Source organism: Mandrillus leucophaeus, unplaced genomic scaffold, assembly GCF_000951045.1.
Source record: "Mandrillus leucophaeus isolate KB7577 unplaced genomic scaffold, Mleu.le_1.0 Scaffold1079, whole genome shotgun sequence".
NCBI classification, from domain to species: Eukaryota; Metazoa; Chordata; class Mammalia; order Primates; family Cercopithecidae; genus Mandrillus; species Mandrillus leucophaeus.
This window is the reverse complement of record NW_012098976.1, coordinates 270,263-296,460: the sequence shown is the minus strand read 5'-3', so window position 1 is coordinate 296,460 and position 26,198 is coordinate 270,263. Positions and strand designations below refer to the sequence as shown.

Here is a 26,198-nt window from a genome sequence, read left to right as displayed (position 1 = left end):
TACCCCTGAAGCTCTTGGCTTGGCATTATCTCCTGAATCCCATTAAACCATAATATACAGAGTATTTTAAATATATACATTTCCTGTAGTTAAAATGAAACAACTTGTTCTTTTAAATATTTGAGAAAATTCATTACATTACAACAAATATTATCAACTTATGTCAAAATTAAGAGCACATCAGGGAAGATTTTTCTCATTTTCTACCAGTAAATTATTGGGGCACTTTTTGAAATGTTCAACGTAATCAAGTAATTAGCTCATTGTAATGTTTACTTTAATTTCACAATATCTCCAGAAACTATAAGTCCAAAAAAGGAAAAATGGGAATAACTGAATTCAATAAGAAGGCTTATGGATGTGCAAAGTTATTAGTAAAATACAAGGGTTTTAATTAAAGATGTTGGCATTTACAAAGACTCGCTGTTATCCTGATTGATGGTGCCTGCTGGCTCAGCTCTTTCCCTGTTTCCCATTAGCTCCCACTTGCTTTTCTCTGCTCTAATTGGATATTTACCACATCGGCACCTTCTTTTTAAACAACAATTGCTCCACAAAGAATGTAAATACAATTACACTTTAGACAAATTATATGTGTATGCATGTGTGTGAGTATAATTAGTTAATTATCTTCATAATTTGTCATTTTGGTTTCACAATCTACAGGAAATTCTTGAAAATTTCATGGAGAATGATACAATTTAATTTTCAACTGCAACGTTTCCGGCTGAAATTTTGAGGAACAAAAATATATAATCATTTTGTTAGATTTTATTATTCTATTTCAAAGGAGTTCCAGATATACTTTGGAATACATAAAAGGAGATGTATATATTTCTAACATTTTTCTTAAGAATAAATAAAATGCATAAGCCACGCTAAGGTTTTGGTTTATTTTTCACCTTTACTATTAAACTGAAACTTTTAACATATTGCAAATGTTAAAACCAATTTCCTTCATGCCCAAGCATAATAAATTACTGAGGAAAATGCTAAATAAGTTCTAAATTTTCCTAGCATATTCTATAATGTCTGTATGGAAATAATAAATAACATAAAATGTTGTTTGGAACAAAGTTTTCTTTTGCCAGTATAGTACTACCCATATTAACAATTATCTACAACAACCACAAAATACAGTGCTTATCTTTATTTTACTATCATTCTATTTTTGATTTAAAAAAAGATTTTGAGATAAGCTGGCAGGTTCTATTACTTAAGACAGTCTAGGAAGACTGTCATAAGTAAGAAGTAAGAGGTAAATCCCATCAAAAGGACTTTTCTTTTCGCTAAAGTAATGCATTAGTCAGTGAAATGACATTTAAATGGAGAGAAGTATGTCTGTTCACTCCAGTGGTTAAAGTATGTATTTCTTCATTAATTTTGTGGCATTTCAATTTCTACAATAAATAATGTTTTTAACCTATTGTCAAACTCACATTTTTCAATCACCTTATCAGCAAGAAATGCCACTTATAAAGAAACTTAGAAAACTAAAGGGTATATTGAGTGGTTATAATTATGACTACTTTAATGCAAAATGTATGCAAGGGTCAGGAAAATCAAACTGTAATATTTGGATATATGCCTTTTTCCCCCTCCTTATTCAAAATGCAGTGACTGAGATAACATCAGGTCTAGCAGGACAAAAAGAATGTGTAAAATGAAATGACCACCCTTTCTGATAATGGGAGACTGGAGAGAGCTGGCCTGATATTGTGCTTAAAGATAAAAAAGGACATGTAGTATCTACTTTAAATGAGATAAGTGTGCTTCATATATCTTGCAGGGACAGAGATAACTTTGTTTCTTTAATCATTATTATTTATTTCTTAAACCTTAGTCTCTCTCATACCTAAAACCTATAGAGCTCAGACCTTATAACTCAGTTCTTATGAATAGAGAGAGTTGTCATTCTTACCCGTAAGCCTGCTAAATAATACTTCTATAAGCTTCAGACTTCACATGGCAGATAAGTTTGTCTCCCCTGACATGACTACATTAATCCACTGAATCAATTTACTTAAGCTGTGCTATGGAGCAATGCAGCCACCATTTAACTGAGCTTAAAAGTACTTTCAAGTTTGAGTCACTGCTCCACATGTAATGTAGCTCTCAGTGTCCCATCATAAGTTCTCTTTCGACCCTTTGCAACACTGTGAGAAATATTCTTGTTAGGTTTATAAGGTCATGATGCTGTAACATCCAGAAGGATTTAAGAATAATAAATTCATGATGTTTCAGAAAATCAGACTCATAAGTAACACAGGAAGAGGGGAACACTTGGTTAGATTTTATAAGCACTATCTACTTACATTAATATTTACAAAATTCTTTAAGTTGAATGAGTTTTTTTTTAAAGAATTTATCTAGAAAAATATTTCATATGTTACAAAAACATTTTTTAAAAAACATACTAGTTTCACAGTTTAGTCTGAACATAATTAAATGCTATGGAGGAATAATGACACAATTAAATTATCTAACATGCAATCAAGTTAACTGTGGCACACAAACAAATACACAAAATAACTTGCAAAATGTTACTAAATTTTACTAAAAATGTACTAAATTTTACTAAAAATGTAAAACATTTTACTGAAATTTCTGTCTGGTAGGTTTGCATAGTGAACTGTTGTTCATAGTAAGTTGACGGTTTGTTCACATTCTTTTTCTATTTAGCTAAATCTATTAAAAACAAAAACAAAAACCTTTTCTTCATTTCTTCTGTTTAAAACCTCTGGCCTCCCACAGACCTTCCCTGAAGCTCACTGTTGTTGTGACCAGTTTCTTTGTTTCTCTGTATCTCTATTCAGAGATGTTTTTCAATCTGATCACCACTCTTTGCTTCATTTCACCCTAACAAGTCATTCATTTTCATGAACTTGTTCTCCCAGAGCCTGGGCCATTTGTCTTTAGCGTGGCTTCTCACCATTTAGTGACAAAGAGGATAACTCCCAGCACATTTGCTAGGAGACACCTGTGGGAAGATGTCAGCACTGATAAGGTATAGTCAGTGAAATATATGCTTCACTTCAGTTGCCTTAGCTGAGATGTGGGACTTTTTAATACTTTTTTCTCTTTTCCCCAATGTATGGAAAGTCTCAGAGAATAATTATCCATAAAAAATAAGGAAATATTTGGTAAATCATTAAGTTGAATACTTCCAGAGAAGTCTTCACTAAAGTGAATTTACTGTAGTCATAGGGAAATAGGTCACTTGTAAATAACATATGAGCATGTCTTTCAGACTCTAAAATGTACTTTTATATAGTCTATCTAGAAAAGCAGAATATTGTCAAAAACTTACATAGCATGTTTTCTGATTTTTTAAAAGTTAAGTCAGGGTCAGATACAAGTGTATCTTTAGTGGACCTAAGAGTAAATAATACGTTTTAATTAACAGAAGAGTCACTGGAAATCTACAGAAGCTGAAAATAATTGACTTTAAAAAAATGAATCATGTGTGTTACAACTGTATGGGGTCTCTGGAGGTCTCGTATTGTTATGGAATCTCCCGTGAGATCTAATTCTCAAAAAATACAACCTAAATTCTAAAATTCTGATCTTACAACAACTATATTTTTGAGTAGTTCCAAAATACTTTTTGCCTCAGGATGCTGGGCTCTTTAAATATGGATAAGAAATTTCACTTTCAAGTAGCTCAGACTAAGAGAGAGAGAGAGAGAGGAGGGCAGGAATGAATGTCAAGGGCAGGCAGCCTCCAACCCCGCTCCAGGGCTTTTGCTCTTCCATGTCCCAGCCACCAGGTGTCAGTAGACTTCACAAGGTGGAACTGGCCTACAGGAGTTTGCTTCCATATTCATTCATTCAGATTTAAATTGGAATAAGTTTTCTAACAGTATCCTTTCTAGTTTATTATAATATCGGCTATTATTGATTGGGTTTTGGATACACTAATAATTATTTAAGCGCTTCAACTGCATTGTTGTATTGAACTTCATTGTGCCCCCCACCTTCCACTTCCCGAAAAAGAAAAGAAAACAAACAAACAAACAAAAAACCCTCAAGTAAGTATAATTATCTCTATTTTATAGATGTGGTAATGATATTTTGAAAGATGAAGTCATTTTCCCATGATAGAAAGTGGAAACAACTGGGATTTGTATCTTTTGGCTAATTTCAAATCCAGCTTCCTAGACTACCAAACTGTGCTACAAAATATTGTATCCAGGAAACAGTTGTCTTTAGACTAAGAACACTTAGGTTAAAATTCCAGGTATTAGCTATGTAAATTCAACCCTTTAATCATTTCCTCTGCTTAAATTTACTCAACTGTAAAATGGGGTTAATGTAACTGCCCTCTTTAACTCACAGGAATATTGTGAAAATGTATTTTTAAAATGAAAATATTTAATAAAGTTCTATGTTAACTTTTATACTATTCTAAAATTTGGCTGGTGTGGTGGCTCACACCTGTAATCCCAGCACTTTGGAAGGCCAAGGAGAGAGGATTGCTTGAAGCCAGGAGTTTGAGACCAGTCTGGGCAACAAAGAGACAGCCCTGTCATTACTTTAAAAAAAAAAAAAAAAAAAAAAAAAGCTTAGTGCAGTGGCACGTGCCTGTAGTCCCAGCAACTCAGGATGCTAAGGCGAGGGTTGCTTGAGCCTAGGAATTTGTGGGTGCAGTCTACAGTCAGCTACGATTGTGCCACTGCACTCCAGCCTGGGCAACAGAGTGAAACACTGTCTCAAAAACAAAATAATATAAAATAAAATAAAATTTGTACTGGTTTATCAGGTCCATGTATTTGTTGAGTTTAAATTTGGTAGGCTTTGTAGGGTAAGCACAGTGGCTGTTAAGCCAATTTTAGATTATAGTAAGGATAGCTTCTATGCTGAAAAATTAGCTGAATTAAGTAATTTCACGTCTGATGATTTGATACATGAATTATAACTTGATGATTTTCTTAGTCAGGACTTCCTCCCACCTGCATTTGTCAGCAAGTGGTAAAACTCCATTCAGGCTGGGCGCAGTGGCTCACACCTATAATCCCAGCACTTTAGGAAGCTGAGGCGAGTGGATCACCTGAGGTCAGGAGTTCAAGACCAGCCTGGCCAGCATGGCGAAACCCCGTCTGTACTAAAAGTACGAAAAATTAGCCAGGCTTGGTAGCACATGCCTGTAATCCCAGCTACATGTGAGGCTGAGGCAGGAGAATTGCTTGGACCCAGGAGGCAGAGGTTGCATTGAGCCAAGATTGTACCACTGCCCTCTAGCCTCTGTGACAGAGCGAGACTCCGTCTCAAAAAAAAAGAAAAGAAAAGAAAAAAAAAAAAAAACCCCTCCATTCAAATATACTAGAAGAACATCATGTTTCTTATGGAACCTAAGGACAGAAGTGTAGCTGGACCTCATGAAACCCAGAGAACTATGAGGTAAACATTGTCAAAAATTGTTATTCTTCCTTTCCTCAACTCTCTGTATGACTGCTTTATTCTTTAGTGTCTTTGGGGACTGGTTCTTTCTGCTTCTCATTAACATACATAGTCCAAAAATGGAAATCTCAATTAGCTTTAATATCTCTTCAAGTTCATGTTTCTAAGGTAATGTAACCAGCACTTCTAGATCCCAAATCTAAATTCTCTGGAGAGAGAACTTGATTGGCCCAGCCTAGTCAATTTCCACCCATATTACAAGATTTCTCAACCCTCAGTACTATTAACATTTTGTATTTGTACTGACTAATGCTTTGTTTGCGTAGGGGTAGGAGAGGCTTTCCCGTGCATTATAGGGTATTTGGCATCATATCTGGTCTCTACTTTACCAGTGCCAGAAGATGATCCCTTCCACCCCTCCTCCATGATGTGACAACCCAAACTACCAAAAGTCCCCTGTGGGGCAAAATCACTTCTGGTTGATAAACACTGACCTATGAAGTAAAGGGTAAAGTATCCCATAAAACAAACATGCCTTCTTGTGCTGACGATCTAGAAGGGGTTGTTTTTTGGAGAAGGCCAAGTGTCTGCTTGGCAAGTATCCTGAAAGTGGTCTATTACAAAAATAAGAGATGTTGGTGGAAATTATAACTTTTTAAAAATTTAGCCAACATAAGCAGATCTACTAAAATACATTAAAAGGTTTAGAATTTTAAGCACTGTATAAATTGAAAGAAAATTTCAATCAAAGTTAGGGAAAACTCATAGATGTTGTTTCCGCATTCTACCCTAATACAGTGATTTTCACATTTTTTACTCATATATCTCAATCTGAGAATAAGTATTCACCATCTATGTATATATAATATATAATATGTATACACAGAGTCTTTCTTGGTATCTACAGAAAATTGGTTCCAGGACCCCCATAAATATCAAATTCCATAGATGTTCACTTCCCTTATATGAAATGGCATACAGTATTTGAGTATAAACTACACACATCATCCTGTATACTTCAAATCATCTCTATATTACTTATAATGCATAATGCAATGTAAATGCTATGTAAATAGATGTTATAATGTATTTTTTCTTTGCATTATTTTTAATTGTTTCTTATTTTAATTGTTTTTTTCCAAATATTTTTGATCTACAGTTGGGTGAATTTGCCATGTGGAAGCCAGTGATATGGAGAAATGACTATAAAATCTGTACATATAATCAATACTACTGCATTTTGTAATCTGTAAAAATACACATAAAATAAGACACAGATGAAATTAATAATTAAATTCTTATTTTCATCTTAATAGTATTAATTTTAATTATTAATAGTATTATTGAATATACTGTGTGAGACTTCTGATGTAGAAAAGATGGCAGATACCTTTTTCTTCCTACCTGTTAAATTCAACTCTAAACCCTGAAAGTAATGCAAGAGACAACCAAAGGAGAAATCTGAAAGGTGGTGGGAGGAAGTAATTTTGCTTTGGGATCTAGCACTGGAGGAGTAACACAACATCAGGGTGTCTTAAGTCCCCCTACTCAACAGAAGAGGGATCCATCCCAGCGTTTCCCAAATCTAAGCTCCTTCATCCCTCAGATCTATGGTGAGTCCCTCAACAGTACTAGCGGAGCCCCATGGGCCCGAGACTCCCCTCCTCTACCAGGAGGGTGTGGCCTGGCCCACCAGAGTGGCTCAGCCACAAGAAGGAACTTTTGCAGAAGCCTCTTTGACCCCTCTGTAAAATAAATCAGTGAATACATAAAATAAGTAGGTGAGTGAGTAAAAACTCACTTTTAATTTTGATACCTCGGAAGTTTTTTTCTGTCATGAAATGACCAGTGGATATCTAGCACTTTCACAGTCTCTTTGGTTGTCGCTTCATCACAAAGTGTTGCAGATTTTTCCTTATTTTAGAGAACCTGACTTCCTGCAAATGGCCACATGAGTGTCAGACCAGCGCTGGGATGCAATTTAGCCTCGACTTCTTTGCTATTAAAAGAATACCTCCAAATGTTGTGAATGAATTTCACACAATAATCTCACCTCATTTAAAAGCCTGTTTAAAATTCTTGTCAATACATTCCTGCCATAAAACACTGTTTCTATTAAATTAGTTAATTTAAATCTACATTGACTATTTTGCATCTAACCCTTTGACAAAGATCCAAAAATTCCCTAATGAACTACTTTGTCCAAAGAATAGGGATGGAAATAGGCATTTATGGACGTTTCTCTCGGTAGAGCTAATTGTTCTAACCTCAATAGAAAACCAGATCTCCATTTTGCTGTTCTCTACCAATTTCCAAATCCACATGTCTATGACCCTACAAATTCACCTCTAGAAATTAATACTACAAATAATTCATACACATGCATGGGTTGAAGAAATCAAGTTGTAGTTCAACATGCAAAACATGCTAATATTTGAATGAAAAATGGGGTGAGTGCTTATATACCTACTTCCTTGGGTATACATAAACTATTTTTGGAAAAATACACCAAAATAGCCAATAATATTTGTTGCCTATGGATAGCTGAGGGAAAAAGGTGGGACCCACGTGGGAAGATACTATTTTACCTTATAATCTTATCTATTTCATGAATTTTGGATATGAGAATGTCCATGAATTAAAATTAATAAATTTAAGAAATCATTTATCATTGAAAATATCTCTCCTGTATTTTTATTCTTTGGTGGTTCACAATAAAATAATTCTTTTTGTATTTCTTTATTAAAAGAGAATCTAGCAAATAGAACTAGAAAAATGTGAACTGAGACAAATTAGAAATCTGTAAAATTTCATCAAAGCGTGTAATATTTGTATGTTTGAATCTTTAATAATATTTTCTGTGTCATCTACGCAAATAAAGAAATATATGTCAACTTGTTACTATACTTTTTTTCCATATCATATTTCAGTCATTTTTATTGCAGCAGGAAGAATGAGTGTTTACTACTTGTATAGGACATTTTATTTTTCATTTTTAAAGAAATCATTTATTCTTAAGATTCATGAAAGTTCAGTGCTGGTTTGAGTACTAAACAACATTAAGAATGCTGAAAAAAATCTAGCTATTTGTCTTTATATTTAGTATGCTTTGTTACTATATATCTTAGCAATGATGATAGCTTCATATTTTCTTTAGCTAATGACTAATCCAATAAACAATATAAACTAAGGGCAATAGTCATTGTCAACAATAGTGACTATTTCCATAATTCATAAAGTTTGTATCCCTCTGCCTGGAAGACTGCCTGGAAAAATACAGTGGGTACATAGTAGTACCCTTTCTTTTTTTCTTTCCTCTCCTTTGTAATGAATGAATAGTGAAATAATTAGTGAAAGGACTGAGAGACCCAGTTAACCTGAAATTTTGTACACAATGGATTTCCCACTTCTAGTGATGTAAAAACTATTTTGTACACATCAGATTTCCCACTTTTAGTGATGTAAAAACTCTAAAGTTATAGCTACTATCACCACAGCTGTGCTGTTGAGATCATTAACCTAGAAACCAAGAAGAAACCTAAGAATCAAGTATATATTAATTTTCATTTGAAAGCAATCAAAATTGGGTAGTTTTCTTGGCCCAAAGCAAATCAACCACAAGGAGGCAATAGTTCATTTCATGTTTTAGATGACCAGAGGCATGAAATGTACCAATCATAAAAATTCCTTGGCCACATCAAACCTGTGTGCTCTCACTGATGAATACTTACAAGTCTGGCAATGATTTTCCGTGGGTCCCCAGCAACGGCCAGTACAGGACTTATGGCAACGTCCACCTGCAGAACAGGAAAAGGGAAAAAGCACATGCACATTATAATCTTTCACTCCTCGACTAGGAGTAACTCCTCAAAGGAAACACTCCTGCTCCTTTACGAGGATTTTTATGTCATACTAGAGCTGAAACATAGCCCATAAAATGCACACTTAAGTAGGAAAACCTGAATGTCGAATATATGTGAGACTAAAGTACAACCTTCTGGTATTCAAATCCTCTTATCATTTTATAGGAAAATAAAATAAATGAATTTGTGAATTTTCTCAGAAAATCAAAAGCAAATAATTATATTTAATAAGTTTCACTTTCACTATTGAGCATTATTATTCTATTGATCTAATCTACTTGATATAATTTCCAGAGATCACATCTTACTGAGAGCAGCATATATTAAAAAGTAAAGGAATAAAAATAAGTTGAAATCTCTGAGAACAAGAATATATTTTTACAAACACATGAAAAATCATCAGAATAAATGGCAAAATCCTGCATTTAAGCTATTTTTGAAAGCTTAATTTCAATTATTTTTATGCTTCTAAAATGTTTATTAACATTATTATTTGCATTTTCAAATATAAGCCTTAATCTTCTATAGTGGCATCTTCTTCTACCATAGGTATTTGCCTCAACATAGCTATCCCACAGAGAAATTCCCATCGGGACTCAAAATAAAGAATATTAGCTGGAAGAAGTCATGTAAAAATGACTTCCTTTGAATCTTATTTTTGAATTTCATAGGTTCACTCTAAATTTCTGTGGGCACATGACACATTTTTGGAATAATTGTTAAAAATCTATTAAAGCTTAAAACTTTTCCATATACAGAAATGTTTTATATGACATTTCCTTAAATGCTTCTTATTAAACATTGTCAATTTTATAATAATAATTGTTAATAGGATTCTCCCATTTAAAGTGTTTAACAAAGTTAACTATATCATAAATATCATCAAATAACATCTGATCAGATGCTCCCATCTTTCCTTGATCCAAGTTTTTAATTCCTCAACCAGAAAGTTCTTACAACCTGGAGTGTTTTCCCGCCTCCAATGAAATTGCCTAAGTGAGCCTATTCTGTTAAATGAGTACATGGTTAAGATAGATTCAACAGACACTTTCTCTGGCTGAATCTCAGACCATTCAGATGGTCTACCTTTGAGAAAGTAAACTGTACTATTTCCAAGTTAATACAATACGTAGGTTCTATTCCAGTCATCTTCTTAAAAGTACAGGGATCTTTGCTACAACAGAGTTTATTTAAAGCAATTCTATTTGTGAAGTATTGCTGCTGACATCACCAGTATATAATATCCTGTCACTCTGCCATCTGTTTATTTAGAGCCAAACACATTATAACAACATAATGCAAGCTCATTGTAGCTGACAGGAAAAGGACTCCATCTGGCCTGAACAATATAACTTTAATCAGTGATAATGATAATTATTATTAAAAACTTACAGGAGTTCTTTTGTACAAAGTTAATAAATCTAAATTGATTTATACTAGCGGAAATTAGAAAGGACTGTGAGACAAAATAGGAGACAGTGAAAACTTTTTGGAGTACAAACTTTTTTATGAGAAAGTAGCTAATGTTAATGTGATTCCTTAGATTTGGTATAATCCTCTAAATTGATCCATTAAGTGATCTGTTAATTGAAGATAGTTGAAGCATAAGATATTCTACCATTTAATCTACGATTTATTTAATCATGTTTGGGGCTCATAAAATATTTGGCCTTATTCTTTGTGGCCAGAATACTACCTAACTGGAAAAAAAAAGAAAGAAAAGAAAGGAAAAAAAAAGAAAAGAGAAAAGCAAATAGAAGAGAAGAAAAGAAAAAGAAAGGAGGACGGAAGGAAGGAACCAGGAAAGGAAGGAGTTAAGTAACACAATTCATATTAGACATTTTAATATTCTCAATGTTTTTCTCCTACTCGATTAATTTTTTAACTTCTTATTCATGAAATTCCAATTTGCCACCCAGACATCTGATCCCAGATTCAATATAAAAAGGCATGTTGCTAGAAATACTGTTGATGGTTCTTGATAAGGTATCAGGGCAAGGCCCATCTATTTGAAAATGTGATGTAGTACCCACACACACACAAAAACAAGTTGAAATAATTTAACCTTGACTGTCTACTTGATATTATGAGATTTTTTTGGTAGTTTTCATTTCCACTTGACCTACACATTTCAGAATTCTATCATGACAAAAACACTAGAGGATCTAGAATTGATTGTACTCCCATAAATGGCTGTTCAGCCAGGACTACCTTTATTTTACTTTCTGTCTAGAGCCTTGACACTTTTGGAATCTGTTCTAGTACTCAGTTCAACTTTAGCTTTACTCTTCAAAATAGTGCAAGACATGGCACTTTTGTTATCACTGGATGTCGTCAATTAACAATTAAGTAAATGCTACAATATCTGACCAAAATATCTGATTAGAGATATTTATGAATCAATGTACTTACTACATTTTTATGTCTGTAACCTTAGTTTGATTCTTGCAGTTAATTGGGAAGTATAGAAGGAGTTCCCACAGTAATTAACTGCCTAGCACAGAAAAAAAACAACAAAATTTCCCATAAGTGTTCCCTCCTATGTCCTTCCAACCATGTATCCCTGATTATCTCATAAGCACCTTCTTCATTTTGTGTATTAGGCATGATGTTAAGCAATGGACATAAAACATTAAACTGAAACAGGTAAGTTTATCACCCTCTTAGAGTTTAGAATTAATTCAGGAAAAGAGTTTTGACTACTCTGTAGCTAATGTTCACCCTCTATCAGTTTAAGGGAAAAAGCCAATAAATCTAAATTTTTAACAGCCCACTAGCCCAGGAAAGAAGAGTTGGATGAAAGCAGGTGGAGCTAGATCATTCCCAGTCTAATTCCCAGCGACACTGGAAGTCAGCTACATTCCTTAAACAATGACTCGTCCATGTGACATCTAAAAGGAGCTCACCCTAGACCATATCAGTAAAGAGTGTAAGTATAGGCTTCAATATGTCCCTCGTTTGTCTGAAAAAACAAAACAAAACAAAACAAAAAACAAGTATTTTAATGATAGCCTACTAGCTTACTGGGATTTTCTTCCTGCCCTCTGTTCTCAGGCATGCACTAACCTCAAAAGTCCTGATTTCATGTGAAAAAGAGGTCTTATATGTTTGTCATATTTAGTGTGAATTAGTTTTATAAACTACTTCTCCCCAGAGTGTGTTTTGTAAATGAGGGCCACAAAGAGAGGAATTAGTCAGATGCCAGAATATGCAAATGAGAGCAGTGTTTGGGGTTTTGCCAATGCTGTCCCAAACAAATCTTCCCACTTCCATGTCTCAACCTGGTAGATGATTCTTTCTATTGATTATTGCAATACTTTTTTTTTTTTTTTTTTTGAGATGGAGTCTCACTCTGTCGCACAGACTGGAGTGAAGTGGCACAATCTCAGCTCATTGCAACCTCTGCCTCCCGGGTTCAAGCAATTCTCTGCCTCAGCCTCCCGAGTAGCTGAGATTACAGGTGCCTGCCACATGCCCAGCTAATTTTTGTATTTTTGGTAGAGACGGGGTTTCACCACCTTGGCCAGGTTGGTCTTGAACTTCTGACCTCGTGATCCACCCATCTAGGTCTCCCAAAGTGTTGGGATTGCAGGTATGAGCCATTGTGCCTGACCTTTTTTTTGAGACCGAGTTTCGCTCTTGTTGCCCAGGCTGGAGTGCAATGGCACAGTTTCGGCTCACTGCAACCTCCACTTCCCAGGTTCAAGTGATTCTCCTACCTTAGCTGCCCAAGTAGTTGGGATTATAGGAATGCACCACCACACTGGGCTAATTTTTGTGTTTTTTAGTAGAGACGGGGTTCACCCTGTTGGCCAGGCTGGTCTCGAACTCCTGACCTCAGGTGATCTGCCCGCCTCAGCCTCCCAAAGTGCTCGGATTACAGGCGTAAGCCACCGTGACTGGCCTGCAATAATTCTTTTAAAGCTATGTGAGAAAACAGTCCACTTTTTTACTAAAAATGAAAAATGTGACATTTCCATATAGCTCAGTCATAGGAGAATTAATCAAATTAGTATGTCTGGTTATTCTGACTCAAAGAGATGAAATAAGAAACAAACCAATATTTTAAACAACCATTTCAATTACTTTAGTAATTTTTTAAAATAATTTAAAATAAGTGCTAGGAGTAGTGCAGTAGCACATGTCTGTAATTCCAGCACTTTGGGAGGCCGAGGTGGGCTGATCCCTTGAGCCCAGGAGTTTCAGACCAGCTTGGGCAACACGGCAAAACCCCGCCTCTACAAAAAATGCAAAAATCAGTCGGTCTTGTTGGTGCATGCCTGTCTTCTCAGCTACTCTGGAGGCTGGGGTGGGAGGAGCACTGGAACCTGGGAGGCGGGGGTTGCAGTGAGCTGTGATTGCTCCACTGCACTCCAGCCTGGGCGACAGATCAGACTCTGTCTCAAAAAATAAAATAAAATAAATGAATAAATAAAATAAAAATAAGTTCTGGTTATTCCCCATCACCATTATTTTAATTCACAGGCAATCCCTCTGCTTTGACAATGCATTATTCATCATGGAAGCTGGCAAATGTGACTAAGTTAATCTTTTATGTTTGTCCCGCAGATGTTACTAAAAATGTAGCCTTTGCATTCCTTTTTAGGAACTAAAGTACATGAACTGCATTTATATTTTTAAGAGTCACAAATTCATCTAGAAGTTGTGCTTGTTTGTGTGACCACCTGAATGTGGGATTCAGTGCCTACCTCTGTAATGCTTTCTGCAAGTAATAGGCCAGGACAGTTGAAGAGTTACAAAATATGAAGTAATTGGCAACCATAAAAGATCATATCCTCAAACTGCCTCTAGCTAAAGGCAATGCAGTTATATCCCTGGATTTTTCTTTTACTCCTTTTAAAAACTGGCAGGTTTGACCTCTTAAAACTACTTTTACTAGAGAAAGAAGTGAGAGCATAATACCTTTTTTATGACCATATAATTCAAAATAGGAAAGTAGAACATTTATTGAAAGTCTACGCTAACCTAGTCCCTATTCTTGGTGTGTGTGTGGGTTCAGGGAGGGCTGATAAAAAGACAAATGTCACCATCCTGCCCTCAAGGAGGTTTTGGGATCCAGGAAATAGGCAGAGGAATAGGCAAGTAACTATTATGACCATAATATTTCCTAAAATATAGGTATGTATAAAGTGGAGAGAAAGGATTGCAGAAGGCTCTGCAGTTTAATTTTGCTTGAACAATCTAGTTTGTCCAGCGGTGAAGGAGAGGGAAGGAGAATTTCTGGCTGAACTACTAGCCTAAGCAGTAACAGAGAGGCATGGATGAGCACAACTCTTTGAAGCCATAATGAGTAGTTTAGGGTTTTTTGAGCATAGTTTGCATGAGTAATAGCAGCTGGAGTGTGAGCTTACAAAGTATCACGAAAGCCTTCTAAAACAGTTTGGAGTTTACTCTGTGTGTGTATTATGGAGTTTATATGGGTATTATGGAGGTGGTCAAGGTCTTTGAGCATTAAAATGACATAGTTTGACTTGCGGGTAGAAAATGGTTTTGAGTCATGGTTCCCAAAATTTAGTGTTGACACTTGAGTAGCTTGTGCAACATGCTGATTTTATAGTCTGGATGAGGTACAGGAATCCCTATATTTAAAAAGCACTTCCAGGGATTCTGAGGCTGATGGTTGCGAAATGACAAAAGTATATATGAGATAATAGTTTGGCATATAATTCCAAACTCTATTAGTATCATACACATATTTTGAGACAATGCTTTAAGTGTTAGAGCCGATCAGACGCTTGGTAACCAAACTTTCAGACAAGCAGTGTAAAACTCTAGCAGTCTCTCATGTCTTAGTGTTTACTCTTTGATTTGTGGACACATTTCCATCAAATTGCATCTTTCTCCAGCAGCACTAAAAAATATGTAGCTTTGTTTTTCACATTTAACTTACTGTAAACCACTCATATAGTAGTAAAATCTCAATATGATTTGAGCAAATGACACATTAGTAGGAATTAATGGCATTACCGTGATGTGGAATTGCTCTCCTTTATCAGATGTGAATACTTCCGCTCGTTCTTATCTGACAGTTCTCACTGTCATCTGTTTATTCGTATCCACACTTTTGTTAAGTGAATTGACTTTACTTTTTATTCCAGTCACAATTGAATTTTCCTATCCTGCCTCTTAATTTGAAAGTTAAGTATAAAATGGAAACTTTAACTTTTACACATGTTGATACAAAAAGATAGGCAGGTATTCTTACTTGCTTAAAAATATGAAGTTAAAATGAAACAAAAAATATTTATGGTTGGGATTTTTCATCTTCATCAGGAGTTATGAGGTCAAAATATATTAAGCAATTACTGCACAGGAAAAACAAATAAGTAAGGTTAACCTTGCTAAACTTGATGTTTTTGTAAGCATCATCATGATATTCAGTCAAGCAATTTATAGTCAAAAGTTTTAGAACAGCATATATACTCATGTGATCAAGACTAATTTTAAACAGAAGTGTGAAGTACACAGAAGTGTCTGCAGCGCTTCCATCTACCCCTCCCTCAGGGGCTCAACTCCCTCCTGCTAACCTGCGACTTCTAGAGCACACAGAACCTCCTCCAGCATCACCTCGGACAGGATTTCAGACAGATAGCTAACGGACAGGCCAGTTAATCTGGTGCACAAAATTGTGCAAAGGTTTGAAGATTCTAAACTTATTTTGCAAATTTGTGTTTTTCCTGATGCCTTCTGGAAACATAGATCAATCAGGAGGGGGCATGACAGTGGCAGAAACCACAGCTACAAACAGAAGGCTGGGCAGGCTGGGGTGGGAAAACCTGTAAGAGGGCCATTTTTCAAAATCTCTTAACTCATAAATGGAAGCAACGAGCTACTCCATTTGCAGGCTGAGTATAGATCTGTTTTTACATATACATTTAAGTAGAATAGATAGGTCAACACAAATTTCACAGTTAAAACAAAAATTGATGATGATCCACTCAGATCTAAGATTGTCGATTATCACTTATACCTACAAGCTCATGTGATTGTAACAAGGACTAATAGTAAGAAATAACCTAATACATATTATGTCAAAAATGAAATAAACGTGAACATACTAAATGCATTCTATTTCCCACTGAGTGGAAAGATCTGCTCAATGCTGTCTATGATATTACTGTTCTGTATATTCTATGCTCCTTCCAACTGCCTTCAGAATGCTTTAGGCTACAAAAACCAATGGAAGTGAACTTCAAAGAAAATAACATTAAAAGGTCTTAATGCTTTTTGGAAAAGTAGTATTATTAATAACATAAAATGACTCAAAATAATAAAACATTAAATTTTTCCTAAAAAACTAAAAGCTTTTATATATGATACCGTCTAATATTTGTTCCAAACCAGGCACTTTTAAAGCATTAATTATCACTGTTTATAGCTGTTAGCACAAAGTAGAATATAGAAATTCCACCTACTGTGGAACAGAATTAGTTCCAATCAATGTCAAATGTATTTCTGAGCATATAATAAGGGGTCTGAACTAACTGGAAAACCTTACCTGAAAACATAAAGAATATACTGAGATGTGTCAGCTTTTTGCAACCAATAACAACAATAATAATGAGCACTTACTATGAGCTTGCCAGAGCCACCAAGGGCATCCAGAAGCATCCTTCACAGTTACTCAATCTAGATGATAACCCGTTGGAGGTCTGCAGTGCAAAACCTGTTCAGTTATATGTAGTGGTGGGCCTTCCAAGGATGTTCTAAGCATTTTGCATATATTAACTCATTTAATCCTCATATAATCTGAATAGTCTGGTTAAAATTTCTATGTCCAGTCCAGACTCAGTGATATGTAAGCTTATTCTTCCAACTGCTTACAAAACATCTCCACTTGTTCACTTAGCAGGCACTTGAAAACACACATGTTCAAAACTGAATCCATAATCTTCCCACTCCACTCATAAAAATTATTCCTGTATAGTCTTCCCCATCTCAGTCAATAAGCAGCTCAATCCTTTCAGAAGCTTCTGCCAAAAACTTTGGAGTCATCCTCAGCTCTTTTTTCTTTCCTCTTACAGCCCAGATCCAAATTCATGAACATATCTGGTTGTCTCTCACTTCAAAATCTGTCTAGTATCCAATCATTTCGCACCACCTGCACCATTATCATTGCAATACAAACCACTATCATCTCTTGCTTGGATTAATGCAATAACCTCTTATCCAGTATCCTAGCTTCCACCCTGGCCCCTTGACAATCTCTTTCTCAATATATTAGCCAGAGTGATCTTTTTAGTCAGACCATGTCAAATCTCCTAAGTTGCCATATGCCTCATAGTAAATGCCAAAGTCCTTACCACAGTCTTCAAGGACCTACAACATGTGGCCCTCTCCTCCATGCCTCAGTATTTTCCTCCAGGCTTACTCCTCTCACTCTCATCTCCTGCTGTTCCTAGGACATACAAGCTTCACTCCCACCTAGGGTTCCTCTATTTCCTCTTCCTCTCCTCCTCCAAGAGCCTATAAAGCGGGTTTACCCACCAACTTGCTCTTGTTAGATGCCACCTCTCCATGAATCCCCTGATCCATTACGTTTAAATAGTAAACATTTCAGATAGATTTACTAGATTTTATTTCTAATACACGTTCAAATTGGAAATGCTGTATAATGCATAAAAACATGAAAGAAGAAAAAAAATCCATAACCTTCAATTTTGGTGTTTTTCATTTTCTAAAGTGTGTGTGTGTGTGTAGCACTTTAACATGATGTAATACTTTATACAGTTCTGTTGTCTGCTATTTTCATTTCACATTTTTATCCTAAACATTTTGGATGATATTAAATAAATATTATTTTATTTTATTATTGGTAGATTTACCTTCTGCCATACAGACATGCCAAAAGTCAATTAACTATTTTGCCTTATGAGATATTTTCACTGGTACATGTAAAAGATTAATACATAATTTTAATGAAAATACACATTAAGAAAATACCACTAATTTCATGTCATATTTTTCAGCAGATTTGTAGCTCATGAAAAGATAACAATAGAAAGAACGTGACCATGTGTTTCATTGTGTCCTTGTGTAAAACACTGACAGGATGTGAAATAGTTGTGTGGATTTGTAGATGACTGGCACATGTATCAGAACATTTGATAAAAGTATTGATGTGCTAGTTGGCCTGGACTGACATCCTGGCTCTAGGAGTGTGCCGAAAGCTTCTGTACACATCTATCATATTTGACCTTTTAATAACTGAGTTGCATAAAATGTTTGAAATACATTTATCATATTTGCAAATGACACAAATCTGGAAGGGGTAGTGAATACTCTTATGGAGAATAATCATTCAGATTTAGGAAGAACTTAGTGGAAGAAATAATGAGCTGAAATTAAAGCTATGATATTTAATAGGATCAATGTAAATTCCTGCATTTGTGGTTCTAAATCAACATTTCATGTAAGTATCAACAGATACATACTCTTACATAAAGTCTCTCTGGCATGAGACACATTAGAATTTCAAATCCCACTCTGTTACTGGTTGCGTCATTCCTTAGAAAGGTTAGTTAACTTTTTTCACTTTGTTTTTATACTTTGGACTTAAATGTTTGTCCTAAAAATGGAGGTGTACATTATACTGCATACTCCAATCTATACAGTATGATTGACATCATCAGCCTCACCACATCATGTAATGCTTATTGAGCACTCTTTGCTCTCTGCACAGTGCACTAGATATTTTATATATAGACACTGTCTCATTTAATTTTCATAACAATATGATATAAGTACTACCATTTGTTTTATTCTACAGGTAAGAAAAGGGGCTGGGCGTGGTGTCTCACGCCTGTAATCCCAGCACTTTGAGAGGCCGAGGCAGGCGGATTACGAGGTCAAGAGATCGAGACCATACTGGCCAACATGGTGAAACCCCATCTCTACTAAAAATACATAAATTAGCTGGGCATGGTGGTGCATGCCTGTAATCCCAGCCACTGAGGAGGCTGAGGCAGGAGAATCGCTTGAACCAGAGAGTCAGAGGCTGCAATGAGCAGAGATCGCACCATTGCATTCCAGCCTGGTGACAGAGCGAGACTTCTTCTAAAGAAAAAAAAAAAAAAGGAAAGAAAAAATAAAATAAAAAGCATCCTTGTTTTTATTTTTTTAAAGGTAGAAATGTTCATTTAGTTAATCTTCACGCTTCCTAACATACTATGACTGAGCACGCTAGAAGTGTTTTTGATAGTGATGTTTTAGAAGTAAAGTATATTATATTATATAACATCCACAGCAAAGAAGGATATGCAAAATATGCTGTTATCTGTCCTTCTAGTTTCATATTTGGTTGTTTAATCAGTGACATCCATCTTAATCAGAAACTATATATGTGTGTGTGTGTATATATATATATATATATATATATTTTTTTTTTTTGGAAAAGCATCCTTTAAGTAGAGCCAGAGAATTGTCCCTCCATGGCACATCAGCCCTTTTTATACATAGCATGTTTCTAGTCAAAAATTTTTGTTGCCCATTATTTCATTTCTAATTGGCAATTACTTTGATTCTATTACTTGTTTATTAAAGTTCAGCAGTAAATGGGTCTAAAATAAATGTCAATTAAATACAAACACATTTTAGTAATTGGCATTTATTTCTAAAGGAGAATGTGATAGGAAATTAGAGCTTACAGTTTAGGAAAGCTAAAATATTGAAAATACTACTGAGTATGTAACCAATTTACAATATTGTCACTTACTTCTCTAAGTGTTCATTTATATGCTGGCAAAATGCAAAAAAATACAAGCTTTTACTAAGTGCTGGTAAAGTGTGGAAAACACCAGCTATTAAATCATTTTTATCTCCTTTCAGGCTCCATTATTACAATTGGTGGAACTGTGGGTAAAGAACTTTACCTAAGAGTTGACTTTCTTCATTAATAAAATACAGATAATGATACTTACTTCACATATTTGATGAAGGAATGACTAAGTTGAATATCATATGCAAAGTACCTGGCATGTAATAAGCATTAATCAATGTTAGTTCCCTTTTTCTTCCATCACAACACATTACATAACAATTTTACCGAACAGCAAAGACAGACAAAGAGGGAGTGGGTCAGTAGAGGTGATATGGCAGATACATCAAGTAATCTGGAGACAGAAATGTTTACGCAAACAGGATTGAAATGATCAGTAAGGTACCACAGGTCAAGCAATTGGAAGCTGGGAGGGTGTGACCCCTTAGAGGCTTTCGCAGGCATAGCAGACAAAGACAAGTGGGTTTCAAAGATCTCTGCATCTTTTGACAAAGGCGTGAAAAGCCACAGTTTCAGCAAGAAAGTTATGAATAATCCAACTCCAGTGAAACTCACTCTGCCACTGGAACTTTAGGCTCTTGTAGAGTTCAGGCTGGTGTACATGGAGAGAGAAAAAGAAGGCAGGAAATATTTCCAGGTATGTTTCAGAAAGGGAAACGGAAACCCATGGATGGAGCAATGGTGGATTAGTGAAGACTAGATGTCACTGATGTGGGGGTCTCAGCCCACTCCATGACCTTCCTCTGTCAGATTGCTAGTCAGACATGCTAATGAGTCCCTGAGGAACCGTAACCACCCACGTGTTCACTTTGTGAGTGGTGTCACATTCGAGAAACATGGTTCAACAGCTAAAATTCAAGCAAAGAAATTTACTGCTCTCAAAGGACATGAAATGGGATCCAAAGCATTGCCCATGGCAACAATTCTAAACTGTTATCTCATACAGCTCTCACTCTCATTCAGCAAAACCCCAACTCCAGTTTTCTCTCTCTTCCTGTCTTCCCTCATCACAAACCTTTTGTCCTTCTACCCCCACCATAATTGTATCACTATTATGTGATTGATGGACTAAACCATTCTCCTCAAGTATTTTTCATTCCACTTAGCTTTCTTATCAAATAATTATTCGCCTATTTTTTTTTGTTACGTATCTTAATTGTGCATTACAACATCTAGGGATTTTGTGTGTGTGTGTGTGTGTGTGTGTGTGTGTGTGTGTGTGTCTGGAGACAGGAGAACAGTTTGGTCTGGTGGACTGAAAGTATTAAGCAGACACAAAATATTTGAGAAGGTACAAAAGATAGACTATGAATATTCCCATATTTGTACGTTTTATCCTATCAGAATAGTCAGTGTTTAAGGAGAAATGTTTGGGTTCTATTTCACCATGAACATAAAGAAATTCCAATAATCTGTGTGTAGTATGGTCTCCATGGACAGCCTGTGTTTTCGTCTGGCTTCCACTTGATAGTTCCAAGAATAGAAATATCTCCTATATAAATTTATAAGAAATGAGTGTTGCCATGGGAAAACTAAGATGGATAAAATTATTATGAGTTCCTTAAGGGAAGGAACCATTTCTTTTCCATAATTCCTAACAGTGCTCAAAACACAATGGGCTTCTCAGATTGAATAAACCAACATTTCCTTTACTAAGAGGCCAGTATCTTCACATCATAGTGCCAACACAGCTTCTTCAACCCTGAGTACATTTTGAAAGGTCTTATAATGTCTGTGGTTTGGGACTTTATAATTATGGCTGGTGCCATTAATCTTACAGCCTTCCTTTTTTATTATATATAAGATTGAGACTGAGTTTTTGTTACAGATTGCTACTCTATAGCAGTCAGTTGTAGAGATTAGACATCACTGAGACAGATAACAAAGAAAAATGGATAACAAACTGGAAAAGATTAGGTAGCTCCATGCCACAATATTAAACAAAGTCTTCTGAGGTATAGCAGTCCAAGACTCATTGTATGTTACTACCATTTTTTCATCTGTCAAAGGGACTTGCTGTTAAAACAGGGCCTTAGCTGTGCGTGTGTATACACACATACATGCACACACACACATAAATATGTGTATATGTCCATATCCTTTCACTTAAAATAAAAAGAACTCACATTAACAAATAGGCACATTTTCAAAATGCCACGGTAAGCCAAAGGAATAAAAATGTGATTTTAAAGTTGATGGAGGTTATAAGAAAGTGACCTAAAACGCATTATAGTAAGTAATAAGCCTAAAATGTCTTGCTGTAGAATGTTTTCATTAATTCACCTTTGAAGTTCATACACAAAAACTAAAATTCAAGGATAATGGATGTATAATATATTTTAAAAATCTGATTCCATCAAAAAGCTATTTCAGTGGAGTTCCTTCTTAATATACTACTAGACAGATCTGGAAATTGAGTTATTATTTATAGAAAAAAAGATAAATGATTTGCAAACCACTGCACAGACATCTCTTGTATTCCATTGCAAATTATTTTTAAGTCTAAATAAAAATCAGTTCTACTACCTCTCTTTCAGCTCCAGTTTTCTGTTTTCTAAAAAATATTTCTGGCCTTGTAACTTCTGAAATACAAGTCCTTTAATTTCAACGAAAGCCCTTGTTAGCTAACATGCTAAAGAGGTAGTTATAGCTTAAATATATTACAATTTTATTATGTATCAGGCATGGTTCTAGGCAATGTATTTCTATGATATACTTAGGAGGAAAGTACTACTACAGATTAGGAAGCTGAGGCCAGAGAAATTTAATAACTTGCCCAAGATCACACAGTTTGTAATAAGCCTGGGACTGGAGCCTAAAAATATTATCTCTGGAGCGCACACTCTTAACCAATACAACCAAGTATCTAATTTGTGTTAACAGATACAAAAATAGAATAGCCATTTGGGACAAAGGAGGGAAGAACACCCAAAATAGATTAGAACACACATAGAAAGACAAACTTTGTGTCACAACAAGGGCTTGATTTCTGATGGGATTAATACAAATACTCCGAAAGTTCATTGGATTTTAGGAGGACAGGAATCCATTAGGCAAAGACGTTGAATGAAATCATTAACAAGACACTCATTCAAAATCACTTAGGGAATGACTTGCATGGAGTTAAAAAGATGACTTGGGTCATTTACCAAAATCTGTGATGTGTGTGTGAAATGAGCGGGTTAGTCAATAGCAGTCAGGGTGGAGAGTGGTGTAGGTGGACGTCAAGAGTACGGAAAAAGGTGCCCCTCCCCAATTCACTCCCTCACCTCACAATATTTTAATCTATTATTCTAATTCAGTCTTATATGAGAAAAAAAAGGGATAGAGGGGCTAAGCAAGCATAGTTAGAAACTCTTGGAGACAAGATTCAAACTTACGTAGAAACGCCCAGCTTGAGCTCAGACACTAGGCTGCCTTTCAAAGCAAAGAACCAGAGGTATCATCATGCAAAAAGAAGGAAGATTCAGGGGGATTTGTCCTGAAATATGGTCAGATAAAAGACTTTTGTAGGAGGGATAGGAAGAGAGGAGAGAAGAAAAGCGATGTCTAGTTTTTCTCCACTTTCTTACATATTTTAAAAAGTATTCAACATGCATTATACTCTTACCCTTAATGTAATTTACTATTGATGAGACCATGTTTTGTTTCTTATCCCTGAGGAAAAAAATCTCTGAGCCCACTGTTTATACTAACAGAAATGATTTACTATTTCATGAGAATGTTGCAGAACTGCATGATGTTAATCTATCTTCCTCTTCTGAACAAAAGCAGGCAGATTCCTGTCCAGTATATAACTATAAGGACCCTTAGACATTTGTTTATTCCACTAAGAATGCATAGCAAGTCTTTTCAATAAAAATAGTTGGAATTTTAAATTACGCATTTCAATGAAATTTAGAAATGTAGAAGTGATGGTTGTCCATCATTGTATTGCTTTAAAGACTTTCAAATTTATCATTGTATTTTTGGTAGTAAAGCAAATTTCTTTATTCTGGGAAACCTTCATTGGCACATGTTTTAAATGACTAGTTTAATGCTGTATTCTAATTCTTGAGTGCAGAGTTTGAATTGATTCCACACAAAATATTTTTTAAAAAATTATCTAGATCAACATTTTTGTTTAATAAAGCATAGAGAGGTAGGAGAATAAAAGTGGCTGATCAGGATAACTACCTGTGAGATGACTTTTCCTTTGTGCATTTTTATTCAAGCTTTTTTATTTCTTTTATGTATTTCTCTTACTTATATTTTACCAAGAACTTTAAGAGAAATGTCACTGCATAATTTTCTTTCCATTTTTCTCCTATGTAGAAAAAGCACCTACAATTGGCAAAAGAATCACCTCTAAATTGAACATAATGTGTTCTTGCTGAGCAGCAAAGAATTAAATAAAAGTTGCACACAGCTGCTTCCAACAATCTAGGCTTGAAAGATTGCCAAATGGGTTAGCAGTTTGATCTGCTTGTTCATCTTTCTCAGCTCCCTGTAGATACCACATCCCTTGCCCCCATCCTCTAGTGTAACCAGCGGTGTCTCCCCTACCTCCTCTCTAAACTTTGAAATAAAAGTTCTGAACGAGGGAACACCAATAGGAGAGGAAAGACACATGTGAAACATCTTGGTAAATGTTATGAAAAGGGAAAGCTGAATGTCCGCACGTTTTCAGTAATTCATAAACATCCTCCTTTTGCTTCCTAGTTTTCAAGTGATGAGAAATTAGAGACAAAAAGGGAAAATAGTTCCTTAAGTTCTATTTAATTGTGAAACTGAACTCTATGAAATACTTCATTAGTAAACAAGGATGAACATGTGAGTTGTGATGAAAACTGTGAACAATGGTTGTGAGGCAGGAGAATAGGGTCTGGAGGCAGGGAACCTAAGGCCGATTTGTGCTGATTTCCTAGAATGGAATCAAAAGGAAAACCCCACCTCTCCACACTCAAGTAACAAAAGGATCAAAGTCTACTCCCTTTGCAATACCCCACTCCCGCATTTCTGCATTGCAGATGAGAAAGTAAAGTACTTCTGATTGGTCTCCTCCTGAAACCAATCAGACTGTTCGTCGGCCTCGTCTTCATTTGCACAGGGGTGTGACTTTGGAACTTCACTTCAGTCTCTGATTGGTCACCTTCCAGGACCAGTCAGACTGGTTGAGGGCCACCACTTCATTAATAGGGTGGAAAGCAAGTAACCAATGGGAAACCTCTCCAGGGTATTTAAACATCAGAAAATTCTGTAACCAGCACTCTGGAGTCGCTGGCTCAAGTCTACTCCCACTCTGTAGAGTACTTTTGTTTTAATCAATCTGTGTTTTTCTTTTATTGCTTTGTTTGTGCATTTTTCCCAATTCTTTGTTCAAAACACCAAGAACCTGGACACCCTCCACTGGTAACAGAACACTTACATAATTCCTCTCACCCATTATAGAGTAAACAAAAATAGAAGAGGGTAATACTGAATAGAGTCAGTATAATTGTCATTCAATTTTACACTTGGTGTTACTTTAAACACCAAATACATAATCAGGGTTTTATGTTAAAAAAATCAATTATGGAATGCTTTGTAAATCTCTCTTTTACATTAATTAGGTGCTTATTATTTGAGTCAATATATAATTTTATTTAGTAAAAATTATGTATTAGTCCGTTGTCATGCTGCTAATAAAGATCTACCCCAAACTGGATAATTTATAAAGAAAAGAGGTTTAGTTGACTGACAGTTCCATGTGGCTGGGGAAGTCTCAGGAAACTTACAATCATGGCAGAAGGAGAAGCAAACACATCCGTCTTCACACTTCACATGGTGGTAGAAAGGAGAAAAATGAGCAGAAGGAGAAACGCCCCTTATAAAACCATCAGATCTTGTAAGAACTCACTCACTATCATGACAGAAGCATGCGGGTAACAGCCCCCATGACTTAATTACCTCCCACTGGGTCCCTCCCACAACACATGGGAATTATGGGAACCACAATTCAAGATGAGATTCGACGGGGGCGGGGGGGACACAGCCAAACCATATCATTCTGCCCCTGGCCTCTCTTAAATCTCATGATCTCACATTTCAAAATGTAATCATGCCCACTTAACAGACCCCCAAAGTCTTAGCTCATTACAGCATTAACCTAAAAGTCC

The 26,198-nt window shown here is 35.6% G+C and overlaps 1 protein-coding gene across 1 annotated transcript in view; it reads right to left on the bottom strand.

The window, feature by feature from the left end:
- The window catches only part of ERBB4 (erb-b2 receptor tyrosine kinase 4), a gene marked incomplete at its 5' end in the record, with an annotated part of 620,722 nt that overhangs the window by 418,357 nt on the left and 176,167 nt on the right, over positions 1–26,198 (bottom strand). The window contains one exon of the mRNA XM_011986142.1: positions 9,132–9,197. Within this exon, the coding sequence (XP_011841532.1) occupies positions 9,132–9,197 (66 nt within the window). The remainder of the gene's footprint in view (positions 1–9,131; positions 9,198–26,198) is intronic.